Source organism: Macrotis lagotis, chromosome 1 (genome assembly GCF_037893015.1).
Source record: "Macrotis lagotis isolate mMagLag1 chromosome 1, bilby.v1.9.chrom.fasta, whole genome shotgun sequence".
NCBI classification, from domain to species: Eukaryota; Metazoa; Chordata; class Mammalia; order Peramelemorphia; family Peramelidae; genus Macrotis; species Macrotis lagotis.
The window spans coordinates 481,159,782-481,181,407 of NC_133658.1; the positions used below are offsets into that span (position 1 = coordinate 481,159,782).

Genomic DNA, 21,626 nt, shown 5'->3' on the forward strand with positions numbered 1-21,626 from the left:
TTAAAAGGAATGCAGTAAGCTGGGACACAATTTTTATAGCTAGTGTTTCTGATGAAGGACTCATTTCTAAAATATATAGAGAACTGCATCAAATTTATAAGAGTACAAATAATTTCCCAATTGATAAATGGTGAAAGAACATGAACAGGCAGTTCATATGAAGAAATACTCTAAATCATTATTTATTTAAAGCAATTATTATTGATTGAAACAATTCTGAGATAATACTTTGTACCTATCAAATTAGCCATAATGACAAAAAAGGAAAATGATCAATGTTCGAGGAAATGTGAGAAAACTTAGATGCTAATGCATTATTGATGGAGTTGAGAACTGATCTGACTTTTCTGTAGAGCAAATTGGTACTCTATCGAAGGGGCAAAAAAACTGGACATACCCTTTGATCCAGCAATGCCACTATTAGATCTGTATTCCAAAGAGATCACAAGAAAGAGTAAAAAACCCACATGCACAAAAATATTTGTAGGAACTCTTTTCCTAGTGGCAAAGAACTGGAACTGAAGGAAAGCTCAGCAACATTGTGTGATGATCAACTATCATATTAGCAGTACAAAAATCAAAAACAGTTCTAGAGGACTTGTGATAGTGGATACTATCCATATCCAGAGAAGGTTGTATGGAGTCTGAATACAGGCCAGAATTTACTATTTTCAGTTTTTAAAATTTGTCTTATATTTTATGGGTTTTACCCTCTCATGCTCTGATTCTTATTTCACAGCCTGTTTAATATAGAAATATATTTAATATAGTTATACATGTATAACTTGGATTGCTCTCTCTCAGAGAGAAGAGGGTAGAGAAGGGAAGGTGGGAGATAAATGTGAAATTCAAAACCTTAAAGAAATTATTCTTGAGAATAGTCTTTACATGTAATTGGAAAAATAGATTTCCAAAAATATTATTTACAAGCCATGGAATGAGCATTTTCATAAGATAGTATAAAAAATGATTGCACACAAAACTGCATATCTAACATATACAGCTTGCTATTCCCTTTAAATACATAACAGTTACATAAATGATTCTCTTTTTTCCTTCCCTCCCCTGCCCCATCCTAGACATGTCTGTCTTAGACAAACATACACATATGCATGTATACATATAATTAGACAAACACACTCATATATAAACATTTATATTATACAAATATATGTAAATATTTTGTATGTATACTTCTATTTATCTGGATGCAGATAGTGGCTTTCATCATGTGTACTTTATAATTAATTTGGGCTTTATGATAGTAAAAATGACTTATTAACTCAAAGTCATTCTCAAAACTACTTTGCTGTTACTATTTAAAATATTCTCTTGGTTCTATTCACTTTGCTCTTCATCATTTTGTGCAAGTCTTTCCATGCCTTTCTAAGAACACTGAGCTCATATCTCATAGTACAGTAGGATTTCATCGTACCATACATAACCCCACAACTTGTTCCAATTGATGAGAAGCCTTGCAATTTCCAATTCTTTGCTATTGCAAAGAGCTGCTATAAACATCCCATCCACATTCAAAGTTATAATTACTATTTGTCAAATTCCTCCTTTTATTTTAACTCATTATTTTCCTTTTCAGCCTCTCTTTTTACTCTATCCCTGTTACCTTATCTTTCGCCCTCACCCTTCTACCCTCCCCACTTTACCCATCTCTCCAAGAGTCCTCCCATCCTCAAATCTCAATCCACATACCCCTCCAAAAGTCACCCAACCTTTCCTTCAACCTCCCAAATCTCAATTCACACATCTCTTTAAAAATCCTTCTTCCACTCTGTCCCTTCAGTTTTCGTACTTTACATGTTAAGAAGAATTCTTCTGAACCTCTTCCAGAGGTACACATTGTTTCCTTAACTTTAACCCAGATGAGAATTAGGTTCCACCATTATCAGCCTTGCATTCATTGTTCTTTCAAGGCCAAATTTTAGTATAATTGCATTCTTTTACTTTTTTTTGTACTCAATTTTTTTTATAATCTCCCCATATGTGCTTAATTTCAGCCTCAACCTTTTTTTCACAATATCTTAGGACCATTTTAAGAATATTGATAGCATTTTCAAATATATAATAAGTAAACAGTTTGACCTTAATGAGTGCATTATAATTAGTCTTTAATAATTTCCTTATATTTCTTCTGGATTTTTGCTGTGAATTTTCCACTGAGTTCTGGTCTTTTTGTTACAAAAACCTGAAAGTCTTTCAGTTCATCAAATGTCCATTTTTGAAAAAAAATTCAGAATTGTACTCAACTTTGTAGGGTAAATTATTCTTGGATGGAATCCCAGCTCTTTTGCTATTTGAAATATAATGTTCTAAATCCTGTGGTTTTTTTTAGAGTGGAAGGTACTAAATGTTGTGAAATCCTGACTATTTCGCTTGAAGACTTTTTTTTTTCCTTTTTGCTTTTAATATTTTCTCCTTAAGTTAGGAGTTTTGAAACTTGGCTATAGTATCCTTGTAAGTTTACCTCCTAGGATCTCTTTCAGGTGGGGAATGGTAGATCTTTTTCCTATTTCTACTTTACCTCCTTGCATTTTGAGGGCATTTTGCCTTAATAATTTCTTGTAATATGGTATTCAGATCTGACAATTCTTATATTGTCTCTCTTCAATCTGTTCTCCAGGTCATTTTTTCTTATGAAATGTTTCATATTCTCTTCTACTTTTTCTAGTTTTATCATTTCTTGATGTCTTATAATATTTGATTCTTCTTGTCCAGTTTTAACTTTCAGGAGATATTTTCTTCCTTAAAATTTCAGACCATATTTTCCAGAGGTTAACTGTCTTTTCACAATTTTCTTGGATTGCTTTTATTTTTTTCCTAATTTTTCTTCAATCTCTCTCATTTGATTTTTAAAATTCCTGTTTAAGTCTTCCCAAGAACTCTTTTTTGGACTTGTGACCATTTAATCTTGGGATAGGAGTGGCTTTTTTTTTAAACTTCACTATCTTACTATGAATATGAACCTAGGGGGAAAAAAAAGAATATAAACCTAGATCTTTCATACCAAAGTATCTATCTATGTTTGAATTCCTTTTCAATTGTTTACTTATTTTTATTTGCTTTATTTTTAACAGCTTATTATTATAATCATGTTTTAACCTTGAATTTTAGAAAATGTTGCCCTAAGCCTCAGGTTCTTTTTACTGTTATTTTTGGAATTTGTGTGTCTGTGTGTGTGTGTGTGTGTGTGTGTGTGTGTGTGTGTGTGTGTGTGTATACACTCAATCTCAGGGACTCCTTTCCTGCCTTAAGTCAGAGTTAAAGCTCCTAACCATGCTGTTCTGAAAGTGTTCTTGGTCCCTACTGTGCTATCCTCCTTGGACTGGTACTAGCTCCTCTTTGCCCATAGCCAATCCAGGGATCACGTCTCGTTAGCCTCCCTAGGACTGGTTTCTGGAAACAGCCGGGGTGTGGGGAAAGGGGCATTGTTCCTTCAGTCTTTTTCCACTTAGTCTTCTGCAGTTCTTTATGAGGTAAAAAGTTTGTGAAGTGAAAATTCCTGAGGCTGTGACATAAAAGTGGGGGTGAAATTTTTTGAGGCTTATTCTTCTTCCCAGTGAGGCTGCTTTATTTGTTTATTCAGTAGAGTCTCCTAGAAGTGCTCACACTTCACTCAAGCCAAACCTCAGCCCCTGGAAACCTTGTGTTTTCCTGAGGTCCTCTCAATTATTTTTATAAGGACAGGTGTTTTACCCTTTCATTTTTGCTGTTCTAAATTTCTGTTGTGGCGAAATTTCAAATTTCTGGAGGAAATCTGGAGAACCTGGAAATTTCTGGCATTTTCCCAGAATGTCCTTTTACCCAGTTTTATCCATTTTGAAAGCTCATGTTTACATATGTGATGGATATTAGGTATAATCTCATAGTTATATTAACTGGTTATTTCCTGATTATAGTGATATAGAATATTTTATATGGTCATCAAAAAATTGTATTTATTTAAATAGGCTATTTCCTTTGATCATTATCTAAATAGAGAATGGATTTTATTTTTATTTTTTTAATTCTCTTCATATTTTAATTTGAATGTCTCTGAATATTTTAGATGTCAGATCTTTAGAGAAATTTACTGTCTATATTATCCCAAACTGTTTTCCTTGTAAATGTAACTGCATTGATTTTGCTTGTGCAAAGACTTTTCAATTGTATAAAATCAAAGTTGTTCATTTTATCTTTTATGATTATTTCAGTTTCTGGTTTGGATAAGCACCCTCTCTCTAGTCATAATTTTACAAGATTTTTCTTCTAATTTGTTTGTGATATAACTATTTATATTTAGATCATGAATATATATGAAATTATATTATTTGGTGTGAAATGTTGATGTAAACCCAATTTCTTCTAGTTTTCTAGAGCAGTTTTTCGAGTAACAAGTATTTACTTACCCCAGTAGTTATTCATGAATTTGTCGAACACTTTGCTTCTGTTTTCCATTATCTCTAGCTTTTATTTCCTTAATCTGTCCTTTGATCAACTTTTCTGTTCTTCACTAGTATTAGTTTAATAATTATATTTTGTAGTATAATTTCAATTTTGATATTGTTAGACCCTCTTTCTTTTTGCTTTATTATTCAGGATTTCCCTTGAAATTCTTGGTCTTTTGGGGCGGCTAGGTGGCATAGTGGATAAAGCACCGGCCTTGGAGTCAGGAGTACCTGGGTTCAAATCCGGTCTGAGACACTTAATAATTACCTAGCTGTGTGGTCTTGGGCAAGCCACTGAACCCCATTTGCCTTGCAAAAACCTAAAAAAAAAGTTGTAAAAAAAAAAGAAATTCTTGGTCTTTTGTTCCTCTAGGTGAATTTTTTAATTCATTATTATTACTATATGTAAAATAACTGATTATTTGATTGGTATGATTTTTACAAATAAATTTAGGTTAACATTCTCATAATTATATGAAAGATATACTAACTTTTGGTTTAAAATAATTACTATTATATTAAAGAAAAGTCTGCTTATTTCAGTGTTTCTTAATTTTAAACGTATATATAAGTGCCTTTTCTATATTTATTGACATAATCATATTTTTTAATCATTCATATGGTTTATTTTATTTAAAGTTTTCTTAATATTGAAACATTTATCCATTCCTGTTATAAATTAAATCTAATCATACTGCATAATCTTTGCATAATCTTTGTAATATGTTACTGTGGCCACTTTGCTGGATTTTATTCAAATTCTTTATATCAATCAATGCTTTTCTTTAAAATTCTCAAAAAATATTCCTTTAAGAATCTTTTCTAAAAATTTCCCAGGATTCATTGTCAAACTGAACTAAATGGAAGAATCTTTTATTCTCTCTCTCTCTCTCTCTCTCTCTCTCTCTCTCTCTCTCTCTCTCTCTCTCTCTCTCTCTCTCTCTCCCCCTCCCTCCCTCCCTCTCTCCCTCTCTCTCCTCTCTCTCCTCTCTCCCTCTCTCCCTCTCTCCCTCTTCCTCCTTTTCTTTCTTCTCCTCCTAAATTGGGGCAAGTAGCTCCATTTCCACTCATTTCATTTCTTTTGGATTCTGATTGGGAGTTAAGAAGATAATTTTTTGGGACTGAGAAAACACAAAATTAGAATTGAGTAAATTTTGTTTTTTTGAAAAATCTCTTTTACTCCCAATGTGTGGTTCTTTCTTTTTCTTGTTCTTCTTGCTGTCCCCATATAGTTTTTTTTTCTCGAAAAATTGTCCTTAGCATTTCTCATAAATCTCATCTGCACTTTAACTTTCCTGACAATATTTTCTTGGTACTTTTCTGCTATTTTATATTCCCATATTTACCTTTATTAATGTCATTTTAAAACCTGAATTCTCCATGTAGTCTCTATATGGCCACACTCATCTCTTTAGATGTGCCACTTACCACAATTAAATTCCTAACTAAAATTATTTGTGAAACTGTCATCAGAATTCCCTGCTTTTAAAGCCACCTGTCCCCCTTGTTTTTAACATTTCAGTCCCTGGGATCATGCTTATTTTTGCATTGAATTCTTTTAAATTGGTTTACCCTATAGCTTCTGGTACAGGAAAATTAAACATTTTGGAGGTCATATCTATCAGTGACCTCATTACCTAATACTCTCCCTGACATGTTAGAATATACTGTGTCTCAAGTCAGTTTCTAGTACAGTCCACAGCACAAAACGTTTCAGGGAAATAGGATCACCCTAACATGAGCACTCTCTCTTGACAATATAGTTAGTTTTGCAATATGGGGGCTAGATTAATAATACAGCTCAGAACTCTGGACTAGTTCTGTCTTTATAAGTTGTCCACAGGTACTGTTATCAGCAAAGGAAATCAATTCTGTTTTCAGCAGAGACTTTTAGTTGACAGATGGGACATCCCAGTTTTACAACTGTCCTACATCTGTGTGAGTGTTCATTTTCCAAAGCAATGAGCATAAATATGTTTGCCAGTTTCTCTCCAGGCTCTACCTAGTCAATCATAATTATTTCTTCTGCTCACAATTTCAAATTTAGTCTTTCTTAGTCTCAATATTTCCCTATCCCATGAATGTGCTACACTTAATTTTATAGCCTTGCCTTGGATATATTATATCCCCACGTGTGGAATGCTATCTTTCTTTTCCTTCTAGCTATCTAATCTCCAACACATTCTACAAAGTATAGTTTCAGACTTACCTTCTCCACAGAACTTCTCCTGTCTACTTTAATGCTCATTGACTCTTTTGTGTTCACCACTCAGGAGCCATCTTTCTCTCTGCCCTTTCTTTCACACTTTCTATATAATTATACTCAAACATGTTATAGTGGAAAAGTGCTGGCTCTGAAATAAGAGGACCTGGTTTTGAAAGCCACATCTGGAATTGACTCCCTGTATGACCTTAAGCTAGTCTTTTTCCTGAAATTTTATTTTCCTCATCTTAATGTTATGGGTTGGACAATCAGGAGGTGCACTGCAATACTATATCTATTATTTTTTCATATTCTGCATTCATAATATCTTTTGAATTTACAGTCTTCTCTCCACTCATAGGTATAGTTCAGATTCTTTAATTTCAGTAAGAATTTAAAATAACTGGTATCACTTTAATGTTTACAAAACCCTTTCCACATATTTTCTCCTTTGACCCTCTCAAGAACCCTTTCCTTAGGATTGTCTTCCAAATGAAAAGAAATAGATGGGTTAATGCTTTTAAAGAAAACTCTCACAAAGCTCATCTGGGAATAGACAGTTTAACATAAAGAAAAAAAGGCTATTAAATAGAACTATATTGTAAAGATGTTCACAGGCAAATTAAATTCTTATTGTTTTTATCTTATGGAAGCTTCACTTGAATTACTATCCAGAAACATCAGATCATTTTTCCCTGTATAATTCAATGTAGAAGATTTAATTTATTGTATATATTGGCACAACAAAGTGTCAAGATTGTTAAAACTGATTTCTTCAGAAATTTTAGGTAGAGTTTTAATTATCTTTTCTATTTTTAATTTTTTGCTACAACGTATTTTGGGAGACCAAGTGGGAGACAATAAAGATATAATAATATTTTGTCCTTCATATTCAAAGAAGACCACAGTATCAGGGAGGTGATGCCATGACAGCCACATGAATTGGATTTGAGTGAGGGAGTGTGGTTGGTGCTAAGCCACCAGTCTTACTTTCTCCTCCAGAGTCATCTGGTTTCAGTGGCCAGATATGAATTAGAATGACTGGAAGTGACTCTGGACATGAGGCAATCAGGTTTAAGTGACTTGCCCAAGATCACACAGTCAAGTGTTAAGTGTCTGAGGCTGGATTCAGACTCCTGACTCCAAGGCCAGTGCTCTATCCACATGCACCTCTTAGCTGCCCCAAAGAATTTAATGTCAAGAAACTGGGTTTCCACTTCAGAATATTGTTTAGCTAAAATTATATCACTTTATAACCTGATGGTGTACAACTACACCAATACTATGTATTTAGAAAATATCCTTAGCCATTTAAATTGAATAAAATTATATTATGTTTGAATTTTCCAATTTATACCTTTAAAGAGAAAATAATAAATTTAGAGAGATCAGTCCATGGCACATTTGTTCCCAAGACTCAATTCCATACCTGACTTTTCTCTCAGAAGATAATCTACTGAGATGATAGAAACTATCCATTGTGAATTCCCTCATGCCCTCCTTTCTTTTCCATTTTTTATTATTAGGAATAGCTCTCTAGGAGGAATATGGGGGAAAGATATAAAGATAAATGTAAGTGTGTAAAAGCTAATTATTGTAGTAAAATATGTGTTTTTAAAATTTTAAATAGAAAAACTTTCTAAAGTTTTAATTGAATAGACTCTGAGATTCCTTCTAGCACTAAGTGGACTAAAATGATCTGTCTTAGAACCATGGTAGTAACCATCTTGCTGACCACCATCCTGCTGACTTTCCTAAGGTGATTGAACTGTGTTTTAGAGGTATTTAGAGGGAGTTTCTCTTACAAAACAATTACAATATAGAGATCACCTGAGATCCTCTCTCCTGTAAACTAAGATACCTGATAATGTTAGTGTTCATTATCATTTCTGCATTCAGTCCTATCAGTCCAAGGTGAAAGGTCTCATGAAGTTAAGCTTAGGATCTTGAAAGGCAATTTGGAAAGGTAATAAAGTTAAGCTTAGGATCTTGAGGGTCAGGAGTAATCCTGATCTTTTTTTCCACTTTCTCTCAGCTTCTAATAAACTTTAAAATGCCTTTATCTTCCTTTTGAAGTCATTCAGTATGTACATGAACAGACATCAAGAGCCTTATTCTGTTTCCTCAGAGCCTTATTCTGTTTCCTCAAGAGCCTTATTCTGTTTCCTCTTTTCTATTTTTATTATCAGGAATAGGAAGATGAGGGAAGGATATAGTGAGAAATGTAGGGATATAAAAGTCAATTAATGAAATATATGAAAAATGAAATTAATGAAATTTTTGTCACAGAAATCCCCATTGTTGGTGGAATTCTTACATTTCAGCTGCTTGTAATCTTTGATGCTACAGTCCTTTGTTTCTCTAAATCAGGGATAATCTTAATCTTTTTTTTAATGTCAAGGATTCTTTTGGCAGGGTGGTGAATCCTATGAATTCCTACTCAGGATAATGTTTTTAAATGTACAAAATAAAATGTACAAAATCAAGGAAAACAATTACATTGAAATATAATTATTAAAATATTAAAAGTTACAAGTTCATGAATTTTTTGAAATCTATCCAGATTAGTCTGTGGAGCTCTATGCTAACTAGAATGATTCCATATATCTATATATGGAATATATATCTATATCTATATATATATCCATATCATCTCTCTATGGACTTTCTCTGAACTCTGGTCTAAAAATCTGGGTGAGCAGATGTTCACATAGAATAGTTTATTTATTCAAAGGTACTTTGGAAGGAGGTTCCCCCTCGAATGATCTTAGAGTGTCCAACAGCTCATTTAAGAGAACTATGGTTTCACTCTCTCAAGACAAAATGCATTTCCATTTAGGTGCCATTCATTAACTGTTAATTATCAGACTAATGCTAACTAGAGATTTCTTCATACAATCTGACTTCATTTCTCCCTTGACCATTAATTAGTCTCTGTAGAAGTCTTGCCTACAGGGCACCAACTTACAGGGATTCTCCTCTGCTCACTGGTATGGATTGAGGAATTGTCAGATTCTCTGTGGTGACAAATTACTTCTCTAACTTCTGCTATTGTTCTAGCCCTATGACATGAGAGTCCTCTGATTTCAGAATGCCTTGAAGATTGAATACTGTTCCTTGGAGACTGCTCTTTAGTCTCTGCCAATGTTGTTATGTGTTCTATCCAACATTAGCATGTCTTATCCCAGCCATGAATGTTTTCTGACCAGATGGACCTAGCAACTCTCCTAGGAAAAATCACAACATGACACATTCAAGTCCTCATACTGGTCTGTATCTAACTTGCTCTACTCCAGATGTCATCTTTTTATTATACATGGGTTTCACAAAACATTCAGATATTTTCTCCCTTTGCAAAAGAGTCTGATTTCATTTCCATGATTTTCATTGAGGACTTTAGTTGCTAGTTTCTATATATTCTTCCAAATTTTTATCTCTCTAGGCATGCTAGATTGTGTTTCTGATTCAGGTAATTTACAAGCCATATACTTCTGTATCTTTTTAACATTTAATAATTATTTCCCACCCATTCCCTCCTAAGTAATTCACAGTGCCATCCTTAGCCTATTTTAGTCCTTAGTATTTATTTATTTTTATTATCCAAAGTTGCTTTATGAGTATTCAACAAGAATTTAATAAGCTCTATGTCAGACAGGTGCTAGTCTTTGGGGAGACAAATATAAAGAATGAAATAATCTGTACTTTAAAAGCTGGTATGCATGGGTAGCTAGGTGGTGCAGTGGATAGAGCACTGGCCCTGGAGTCAGGAGTACCTGGGTTCAAATCTGATCTCAGACACTTAATAATTACCTAGCTGTGTGGCCTTGGGCAAGCCACTTAACCCCATTTGCCTTGCAGAAACAACCTAAAAAAAGTTAGTATAAATGAATATTAAGTGATTAGATACATTTTAGTTCAAATAATGCAGTAGACAAAGCAATTCATCAGATATGGATACTTAATTGGACAGCAATAAAAACTCTAGTTTTATCATAAATTAGAACTTTAACATAGTTTTAAAGTATAATGAAACAGTAGTTTGATTCAGAAGGGAATTTCAATAGAAGCATGAAGAAATGTGAGGCAGCTAGATGGAACAGTGGATAGAGTATTGGCCCTTGAGTCACAAGGACTTGTGTTCAGATCTGAACTTAGTCACTTAATAATTACCTATGTGATCTTGGACAAGTCATTTAACCCCATTGTCTTACCAAAAAATAATGTAAAATGAAAGCAAAAAAGAACATTCAAAAAAAATCATAAAAAATTATAATGTGCCTGATTTTGCTTAGGATCTCATTAATTATGTTGATATATTAAAAATGAGCTTATGGAAGGTTTGTGTTTACATGTTTTCAGTTAGTAAACAAACTGACCAAAGGCTGAGGGACTGAGCCCTGTGTAAGAAAAGGTTTCTTTCTTTCTCTCCAGTGTGGTTACCAGTGTAAGTAACCTCATAATGCAAAGTGTCACCAGGAAATATATGTAAAGGAAGCATTGTCTTCAGATGTTTATGAAAAATGATATAAAATCTAGCAATTTATTTTTTAACAGAATGAAAAAAACATAAGTGCAAAGTAAGGCAGGGAGAAGGTATAGATTGCTTGTTATCCTATCCCTGTCTGTTTTTCCATCAGTACTCCTGCTACTGAACAAGTGTCTATGATTAAAACAGCCACATACCTCTTTACTTGTCCTTTTAGAGGTCATCTCTCATGTTCTGGAACAAGGAAACTGTACATTTGACACATAAGACCTCCAACACTAAGACTGCTGCTATGGGGCCTCTCTTTACTCATTATATTTTGAAGGTTCTTCAAAATTTCCATCATTTGTTGTCCATGAAAAAATTCTGCCCTCCTATTTGAGGATTGTGATCACACTGGTTTCCTCTTTACCTATGTAGGGGAAAATTACAATTCCAAAGGTCTTTTTGACCAGGGAACACCTTACCAGAGGTTGTAACAAGTTATTAAGCAAATACTAACATATGTTGTTAGAGGGAGTTTCCTCAGATAAGAGTTACCTATATTAATGAAATCATATGCCTGTGCCATAAGATCTCTTAACTAGTCATTAGTATAGATCATAAGTATAGATCAGTTGGTTGAACTCAGACCATTATATTTACTCTTCCCAAAAGGAAAAGCTGAGATCCCCAGTCAAAGGGTACTTCATTCCATCTCATGTCTTAAAAATGCCCACATTCTTCTCTTCTAAGCTCTATGATACTGTACCTCCCCTTTCTGCTTCCACTCCCCCCATTCTGTCATACCTCCCCCACCTCAGGTATCCCCCATTGAAGCCCCTCTTCCAGTTTTACTTGTTTCTTCCAAAAAACATCCTTTAGAATTCCCATTGTAGGGGCAGCTAGGTGGCATAGTGGATAAAGCACCGGCCTTGGAGTCAGGAGTACCTGGGTTCAAATGTGATCTCAGACACTTAATAATTACCTAGCTGTGTGGCCTTGGGCAAGCCACTTAACCCCATTTGCCTTGCAAAAAACCTAAAAAAAAAAAAAAGAATTCGCATTGCTAAGAAAATTCTCTTTAATTTAAACCGAATTTTCTTTTTCTAGCCTTTCTTTTTAAGGCACACACAGTGACCTAGATGAGCACTTCTTTGAAAACTCTCTCCCAAAAGAGACCTTATTCCAGATCAATCTCTCTCTACTGAATGCATTTTTAAAAAATAATCCAAACACATTGCACTGGGAAAAGGAATAAATATATTCCTTTCCTCACCAATGTCATTTTCAAAACTTCTATCTGATGTCATCACTCATTAACTTATTATTCTCAAGAGGTTCATTCTAACTTTATGTATCATTGTATCCAGATTCTGGTCTTAAATCTAGACCCCCACCTCCTCCCACTGTTTTTTTTTTATCTCAATTGCTTTTCTTATAACTGGAGATATCAATTTAAGTGACCCTTTACCCACCTTGGCCTCTCAGTTTATAAACTCCTTAGTACCTGCATCTTACATAGTCATGCTCAAACATTAGGTCTCATTGACCCTTTGTGACATAAGCTTATTTCTACTGCACTCTGTTTTAAACAAAGTCAGCCAGAAATTTTAAAAATTTGTCATCTTTCTAAAAAATTTCCAATTGTTCTGCTTTAGAGAGAAATGCCAAAAAATGAGAATGTCCCCATAAGTCCTTGGGCTTCTCTCTAATATATGACATTTTAGTAGTATCACTTATGGGAATATTGAACTTGGAAAATTTTCAACATGCTAAAACATAGCTATACAATTCAGGATAAGGTAAAAGTTAACATTTTGCTTCATTATGCCACAGCAATAACTTAACCTTCCACAATTGTTTCCTTAAAACCATTTAATCTCTCTATGACCACTTCCTTTATGGGTTTTTCCCCCACATGGTCACAGGTGACCTGAAATAATTGATCAGGAAAGACTGATAAGAATTTTCTTTCAGATAAAACCTAATACTTCATTCAGACTTGGATATTTTATTTATATTTTAAGGTGGGGAGGGCTTTTGACTGGTCCAATACATGTTTCATTGCCATGATCAAGAAATTTGAAATTCTTCCATTTGTGTCCTTTCACTTCTTTCTGGGCCTTAATTCTTCTAAACTTATTTTTAATCCTTGGTGTAACCTCCAGTCCCTCCAGTCCTCAATGTTCTCCCCTTTTGTGGCTTTGCGTTTTTCTTTCTTTCCAATCTTGACCTATAATTAACCAGTTCACTTATACACTGCTTTCTAAGCTTAAATGCTTGGTTTCCTGTCTTATTGCCAATCATGCCTAGCCAGAGCAGGATTACTCCTATCCTCTGCTATTTCTGCTCTTATTTGTTCTTGAATGATGCTGAACAAAGTGATCACACTGTACTGATTGAGGTACATTATAAATTTATGTTATCCAATTTCAAATTGCCAAAAGGCATTTTTTTAGCTTGAATCTATTGAATTGAATTGATAAGTTCCCCCAAGTGTTCACCTAGTTCTTGAATAAGAAAATAGGGATCATTCCCTTACGAGCTCTCTTTTATCTATTTCATATGTAAAACCCCCTTAATATTACTTCCTCCCCCAATCTTTTTCTAAATTCTGATAATGAGGTAACCCTTCACTTTGCCCTCTTCTTTGTCAAACTTCTTCTGATTCTTTGATCCGACAGTCCCGTTTTTTCAAGAGTTTGCCCCTTTATTCATCTCCTTTTTTCTTTACCCAATTTTATATATCTCCTTATTTAATTCTCCACTGTTCATAGTATACATATATCATTCTTTTAAAAACCACAGTACTATCATACCCTCTCCTCAAGTTATTACCCTAAATTTCTCCTTCTTTTCACAAATTCCTAGAAAAAGTTCTCTCATTCTTTATTTCTTTAAAAATTTTTAACTTAATTTTTAAAATTAAGAAATATCTATTTTTTCCATCCTCCCTCTCTCACATTGGACAATAACAAAAAGAAAAAAAAAACTTATAGTAAAATATGCATAGCCAAGCAAAGCAGATTCCATCATTGACCATGTGAAAAAAATATGTGTTTCATTGTGCATCTTGAATTAATCATTTATCAGGAGATTGGTAGCATTTTTCTTTTTTGGTCCTTTTGGAATAATTGTTTATTATTGCTTTTATCAGAGTTCTTAAGTCTTTCAAAGTTGTACTTCTCAATAATATTGTTGCAATTGTCTAAATTGTTTCCCTGATTTTACTTCCTTCACAGTCTTCATTCATATGTCTTAGTTTTCTCTGAAACTGTCCATGTTTTAATTCTTTTATGCCATAATAATATTTAATTATATTCATATATTTTAACTTAATTAGCCATTCTTCAATTGAGGAATACTCTTTTTAGTTTCTAGTTCTTTTCTATTTCAAAAAAAAGAATTGCTATAAATATTTTAATACATATTAATCATTTCTTCCATTTAAAAAATCTTTGGGTTATAGACCTATCTAATAGTGGTATGAGTAGGGCAAAGAGTGTGTTCAATTTAGTGACTTTGGGGGCACTGTTATAAATTGCTTTTCAGCATGACTAATCCAAGTCTAAGCTCCATCAGCATTATTGTAGCTATTTTCCTGCAGCACCTCCAATATTTGTCATTTTTTATGGTTATCATTGCTATCATTGTCAATCTGATATCTATGAAATAGAAAGTCAGAGTTGATTTAATTTTTATTTCTCTAATCATTTGATATTTGGAGCATTTTTATTTGGCTATTGTTAATCTAAGTTTCTTTCTTTGAAAATTGCGCTTTTATAATTTTGACCATTTGTTAAAAGAGGGGTGAATTTTATTCTTATAAATTCATAGCAGTTCCTTCTATACTTTGGATTGAAATCTTTATTAGAAAAACTTGGGGTGGCTAGGTGGCACAATGGATAAAGCACCGGCTCTGGAGTCAGGAGTACCTGGGTTCAAATCCGGTCTCAGACACTTAATAATTACCTAGCCCTGTGGTCTTGGGCAAGCCACTTAACCCCATTTGCCTTGCAAAAAAAAAAAAAACCTAAAAAAAACCCTTACTGCAGATATTTCCCCCCAATCACCCATTTCCTTTATAATTTACCTACATTATTTTTGTTAATCTTGTTTTTCAACCCTATTCAATCTGGCCTTTGATCTCATTAAAAAACTGAGGCCGTTCTCTCTGTCAGTAATCTTTTGACAAATTCATTTGCCTATTCTCAGTCCTCATCCTTCTTGACCTCTCTCTAGCATATGCCACCATTGATCTTCCTCCTGGATAAACTCTCCAAAACATCTCTTATACTTTTCTTCTTTTCTCTATTCACAGAAATGCCTTCCTGGCTCAGTTTCTTATCACCTCAATTCTATTTTATTTTTAAAAATTTTTTTAATTAAAAATAGTTTTTAATGAATCTTCCTACTATTAATAATTCCATTTTTTTCATACAATCCTAAAGCACAAGTTTGGCTATTCACTCACCTTTTTAAATAACTTTTAGTAGCTTCCCTTTGCCTCTAAGAAATACAAATTTCTCAGTCTGGCATTTCACAATCTGACTCCAGTTTTCCTTTTCACACATTTTTCCCAATAGGTACTTTACACTGTAGCTAAACTGGATGACTTGTTAATTCCCTAAAATCAACACTCCATTTCTCATTTATATGCCTTCATATGGATCAATCTACATGACAGAAATGAGCTCCCTTTTCTAATTTATGTTAGATTCTTTAGGTACCTTTAAGTGTGGGCTTCATAGGTGGTGCAGTGGATAGACTGCCAGTCCTAGCATCAGGAAGATTCATCTTTCCGAGTTGAAATCTGACCTTAGATACTTGCCATCTGTGTGACTCTGGACAAGTCACTTAACTTATTTACTTCAATTTTCTCATATAAATGAACTGGTAAAAATGATGTCATTTCAGTATCTTTGCCAAGAAAACTCCATGGATAGTATTGGAGTGCTATGCTCCATAGTTCTTGAAGAGTTGGATATGACTGAATGGCAGAGCAATATCAATAATCAAGCTGCAAAAGTTTTAAATATGAGCTTCAAGATGGTTGCCTTTCTTTTGTCTGGTGCTAAACTAGCTCAGTATAGAGAGGCTCAAATTCAAAAGAGTGGCCGTAACATCTAATTAAGGTAGTCTACTGTAGTCATTAAGGACCTGTTAGTAGATACATGACACACAATTACAAACTGAAGAATCTTTCAAGCTGAGACTATGAGCAATATTGACTGTGGAGAAGAAGGTTGGATGGTGGATAATGGTTGGGAAGACATGGTCATTATCTTTAAATGTTTGAGAACTTTCATGTGAAAGAAAAATTGGATTCATGTGCATTGGAAGTGGGAAAGCTAGATTTTGAAGAGAACGGGGCGGTAGAATTTGACTCAACATCTTTTCAAAATGTTATTGTTATTAAGTCATTTTTCAATCACACCTGACTCTTCACGACCCTATTTGTGGTTTTCTTGGCAAAGATACTGGAGTTGTTTTCCATTTCCTTCTCTGGCATATTTCCAGAATTAGCTGAATAGCCAATCATCAGGAATATTGAAGAGATTCTTGTTTAGAATGCAAGAGTTTTATGAACTGTGAATTCTTTTCTACTTATAAGCTTCTATGAGTCAATGCAAGTTGTACTTTACATTTAAGGGCCTGCATCTTTAAATGTAAGTAATATTATGGAGTTGGTTTCAATTAATGGATATTTTAAAATATCCATTTTGATATATGGTAAGGTCAACCATCTTAAGTTCTGTGATCTATTTTTCAACTCATTTTACAAAATGCTCATTCATATTCCCTTGGCTTTTAGAGGTTCATGCCTGGCTTTCTGTTTTTTATTCAAATCAAGGACAGTTAGAAATATAGATAAGGAAAGATGCGACTACTCGCCACAATTTCCCTTTGAGGGGAGAAGACCTGTTGATGAAGGCATCATTGTTAAGTGGATAATACTTTGATATAACATCATCTAGTGAACAGCATTCACTAGATACCATTTTGAGGTACCTGCAATTTAAAAGGCTATTTTAGTCTGTCTATCTCTTCTTGCTGAGGCTGCTTTTCTTCTTCCCAAGAAGAGTAATAAATGATATATTAAGCTGGCAAACCCAACAATTCAGTTAAGAAATTGTAATAGAGTGTGAGGCTGGAAATTGTGATGTTAATACCTATGTTCTCACTGACACAACTTACTCTTTTTTCCAATGTTATTAAAGAGTCAAGTGAGCACAGAATGTGTATTCCATTTAAAAAGGCAGAGGGATTATTACCAAGTATATGGTCTTCTGTGAAAGGAGCAGGCTCTCTGTGGCTGACATGTTGGCAGACAGTCAGCATCAGGTCTGAGAAATGAAATGAAAAGTAAAACAGGTTTTTACAAAGAAAAAATATAAGATTTCATTGAGTTGTGAACTATTGTTGAGAGCTTGGGTGATAAGACAAAGCAGGTTGAATATATAGAGTTTGAAGTTTTAGGAAGTCAAGAGGAATTTACTAAGTGATTTGTGTCTGACTTCAGACTCAAAGAAGATAGGGAAATATAGGCACCTCAAAAATGATAGGACAAATAGAACTATAGAAAGTAGAGTTTTAGAAAGAAACTTCCATAACCTAAGTTCTTATAAAAAATTCTAATTCTTTCAGTTCATATATATATATGTAATTTTATATAATTATGCATATGCATATGATTATAGATGTATGAATGCTAGCATTTCCTTAAAAATGGAACAATCATTTGTAGGTGGGTGATTGCAAGTTTGTCTCATGGAGAAACTCTAAGTTAGAAATTATATACAATGAGAATTTGTACACAAGATTTATTTGTAGGGCATATGGTTAATTTTAGGTTATTTCAGTACCTCTGGTATGCTCCAATAAGATCATTTTTGGTTTTGACAAAACATTTTAAGGCATCATTTCAAAGAATCATTTCTTGGACTTGCTGTTATGTGGTGATTTGGAAGAGATAGTTTTAGTTGTCAAACATTTTGGCAATTTGAAGAATCATAATATAATATAAAATTTTAGAATATTTTTGGCAATAAAATGAACCCCTTTGGAAAGATATTGAAGAAATTTTTGTTTTCCTCAATCAAAACATGATATCTGATGTTATTTTCATATTTACTAGTTTACTAAGCACTGATCAAGTATCAGGCATGGTGCTAAGCATTAGGGATACCAAACTGAGAAAATAAGATGGTCCGTACTCTCTATGACCTTTCTTCTATATATCACGCTAAGGTGAAGCAGAAAGGAAGGTCAGACTTACAGCTTTGGAGATAAGGCAGTCAGTGTAGAAAGTGATCAGTGGAGGGAAGTGAACAACCTAACTATGGCTTCAAATGATACAGAGATTCCATGTAAGAACTCATTACTCATCTAAAGGACCTCAGCCTGAAGTCATCCTTGGGACAAGGCAATGAACAAGGAGAATGAACAGAGATTGGGGTTCTTAATAATTTTTGTGCCTTGGGCCTCTTTGGCAATATGGTGCAATTTATGGACTTCTCAGAATAACATTTCAAAACTGCTTAAAACACACAGATTTATAAAGGGAACAAAGCATATTGAAATATAGGTATCAAAATATAGTTCAATGTTTTTATTTTATTGAAGAATGAATTGGAACCCAATGACATTAAATGATATTCCTAAGGTCCTGCAAGTAGTAGATGATGGAGCCTGTATTAGAACTTAGGATCTATGATTCCAGGTTTAGTGCTCTTTCCACGGAAGCATATTGCTTAGGTTTTTTTTTTTTTTTTTTAATTTGAAAAATGAGAAAAGATTTAAAATCAACCAATCAGTCAATATTTATTAAGAATCTATTTAGGGGTTCAGCTCTGTCCTAGGTACTTTAGAGGATGCCATTAGTAACAACTCACATTTATACATGGTCCTAAATATTTAGGCTTACAAAGATTTTTCCTAACCATCTTGAGAGGCAAGTAGTGATGGTTTTATGTTTTTTAGTTTTCTAAATTAGAAATCAGGCTCAGAGAGGTTAAGCAAATTAACTTATCAGCTTAAGCTCAAGCTTACACAATGAGTAAGTTTTAGCACTGGGACTAAAACCCATTTCTTCTGACTCCAAGTCTTCCCATTTTCTAGGCTACTTCTGTATCATAAAGTATAAGATATGCTTTATGTGCATTTATAATATATATATATATAAACATACATATATGTAGACTTATTTGGTGTTTAGAATTTTTTAAGTTAAACTCTTTTTTTTTTTTTAGGTTTTTGCAAAGCAAATGGGGTTAAGTGGTTTGCCCAAGGCCACACAGCTAGGTAATTTAAGTGTCTGAGACTGGATTTGAACTCAGGTACTCCTGACTCCAAGGCCGGTGCTTTATCCATTACGCCACCTAGCTGCCCTTTTAAGTTAAACTTTTGCAAAAGAAGACATACTCTCTGCTCTTAAGATCTTATATGATATTTGATGTAGAACAAAACTAACACATATGAAAAAAATAAGACACCCATTAAGTATTAATTCTATGATTCCAAATACAATAGGATCATTGTATAATAAATGTAAAATTGCTGGATATCTTATAGAGCATCTAATTTGACCCTCTCATTTTATAGATGAGAAAAGTGAAATCCAGTATCTTGGGTTGAATGATTTGCACAAGGTCATACAGGTAGCAAATTTCAGAAGTGATATTAAATCCAGAATCTTTTGCATCATATAGTGCTGCATCTAATTAAGAGAGAAAGAGATCACTGTAGGCCACAATAATTAGAGGAAGTCTCAACAATTCCTACAGGAGACACATCTTGAGCTGGATGTTGAAGGATGGCTAGAGTTTGAATACTTAATGGAGAAAGAAAGACCCTTAGGAGGAAGGACAAATATTAAGAGTGGAATGCTAAATGTGTTGGCCCCTATAGAGAGGAGAACAATCTGAATAAAGCAGAAAGTATTTGTTGGAGAAGGGGAATAAAACTGGAGAGGTACTGAGTCTAGCCTTATATAGAGACATTGCTTTCAATGTATCTTCAAAATCTCTGGGACACACTGAATAGGACATACTAATTATTAATGGATATATATCAATTATCATGGGAGGAAACTCATTTTTCATTTCATTCATTCATTTTCTAAATTTTGAGAATAGCCTACTTTTAATATTCATGAGGAAGAAAGTATACACATGTAATGGATGGGTATCAAGTCACATGTACATCTTTTTTTTTCTTAAAGAGAATAGTTGCAAATAATCCTTTCATGGTTTGATATTTAAGTGACACCCCACATAACTCAAACCTAATGACCTTTTACATTTTCCTTGTCTATTAATAAAGACAAGGGTACTTCACAGGGACTTGATAATTTAATTGGAAAATTACCTATTTTCTCATTTTTACTTTAGTTTTCAAATTTTCCTCTCCTAATTTAAAAAAAAAATTACCCACAAATAAAAATAGTTTGTGAATCATTGGGAGGGTAAATTTACTTATGCATTTGCTTCTTTTTCAGGATGGATTGCTATTCTGGGGGCAATCTGGTTACTAGTATTAGCCGACATCCATGATTTTGAGATAATACTTCATAGAGTGGAATGGGCTACTCTTCTGTTCTTTGCAGCACTGTTTGTCCTAATGGAGGTAAGAATTCAAAAAAAAAAGCTCTACTCATATGTAATAAATTTCTTGCCTTTTTATGTTACACCTAAAGAGTATTTAACTGGGAGCCTATCATAGTATATCACACATATCAGCTTACCTGGGAAACTAGGAGATTTACATGGATCTTTCCTTCACTAACACATTCTTTTTTTCATCTATCTAACATTTATTTATATATCCAGGTATATAGCAGAGACCTAATTGATGTCTAATATGTGATCAATTGATTACCAAAGACCGACTATATACAAGACATTGCCTGTGCATGTTTTTATCAAAAATAAATTCAGTAGAAGAAAACTGACATGATTTTGGTGCCCTGACACTTACTGTCTGCTATAGTGTGGAATTTAACATCAGATGAATCTGGATCATATAAAATCAAATATAAATGTTTCTGTTCTTTACAGAGCATAGGTATACTTGACATCAACATGGAAAATAATTTTATTGGCAATATGACCAAAGAACTTAAATATTTCTGTTTGTAGTTTTAAAAAAGGTTCAAAATTCATTCTGATATGTAAGATATTCAACATTAGGTTATCTGCAGGGTAGAATCTTTTTACAGCCACAGATACTGCTTAGCCACACAATAACATCTGCTGCTGTGTTGGTAGAGAAAATTCCCTCTTCAACAAATTCATATATCTTTTAAATAATGAAATATAACATATGTTTTGTTATGTTTATTTTCTCTTAAAGACATTTTTCAAAAGCATCCTCTTCCTCTGATATTAAGCACAAAGCTAAAAAATAATCACAACAACCCAAAACCTCACTAAAATTTTAAACAGAATTAAAAAAGATTCCCAAGATACTATTCTAACTTTTTAAATCAATATTGTTTCATTTTTACATGGAG

The 21,626-nt window shown here is 33.5% G+C and overlaps 1 protein-coding gene across 1 annotated transcript in view; it reads left to right on the forward strand.

Moving 5' to 3' along the window:
• The window catches only part of OCA2 (OCA2 melanosomal transmembrane protein), a 511,247-nt gene that overhangs the window by 240,512 nt on the left and 249,109 nt on the right, over positions 1-21,626 (forward strand). Inside the window, exon 16 of the mRNA XM_074231942.1 lies at positions 20,613-20,740. Coding sequence (XP_074088043.1) covers positions 20,613-20,740 — 128 coding nt within the window. The remainder of the gene's footprint in view (positions 1-20,612; positions 20,741-21,626) is intronic.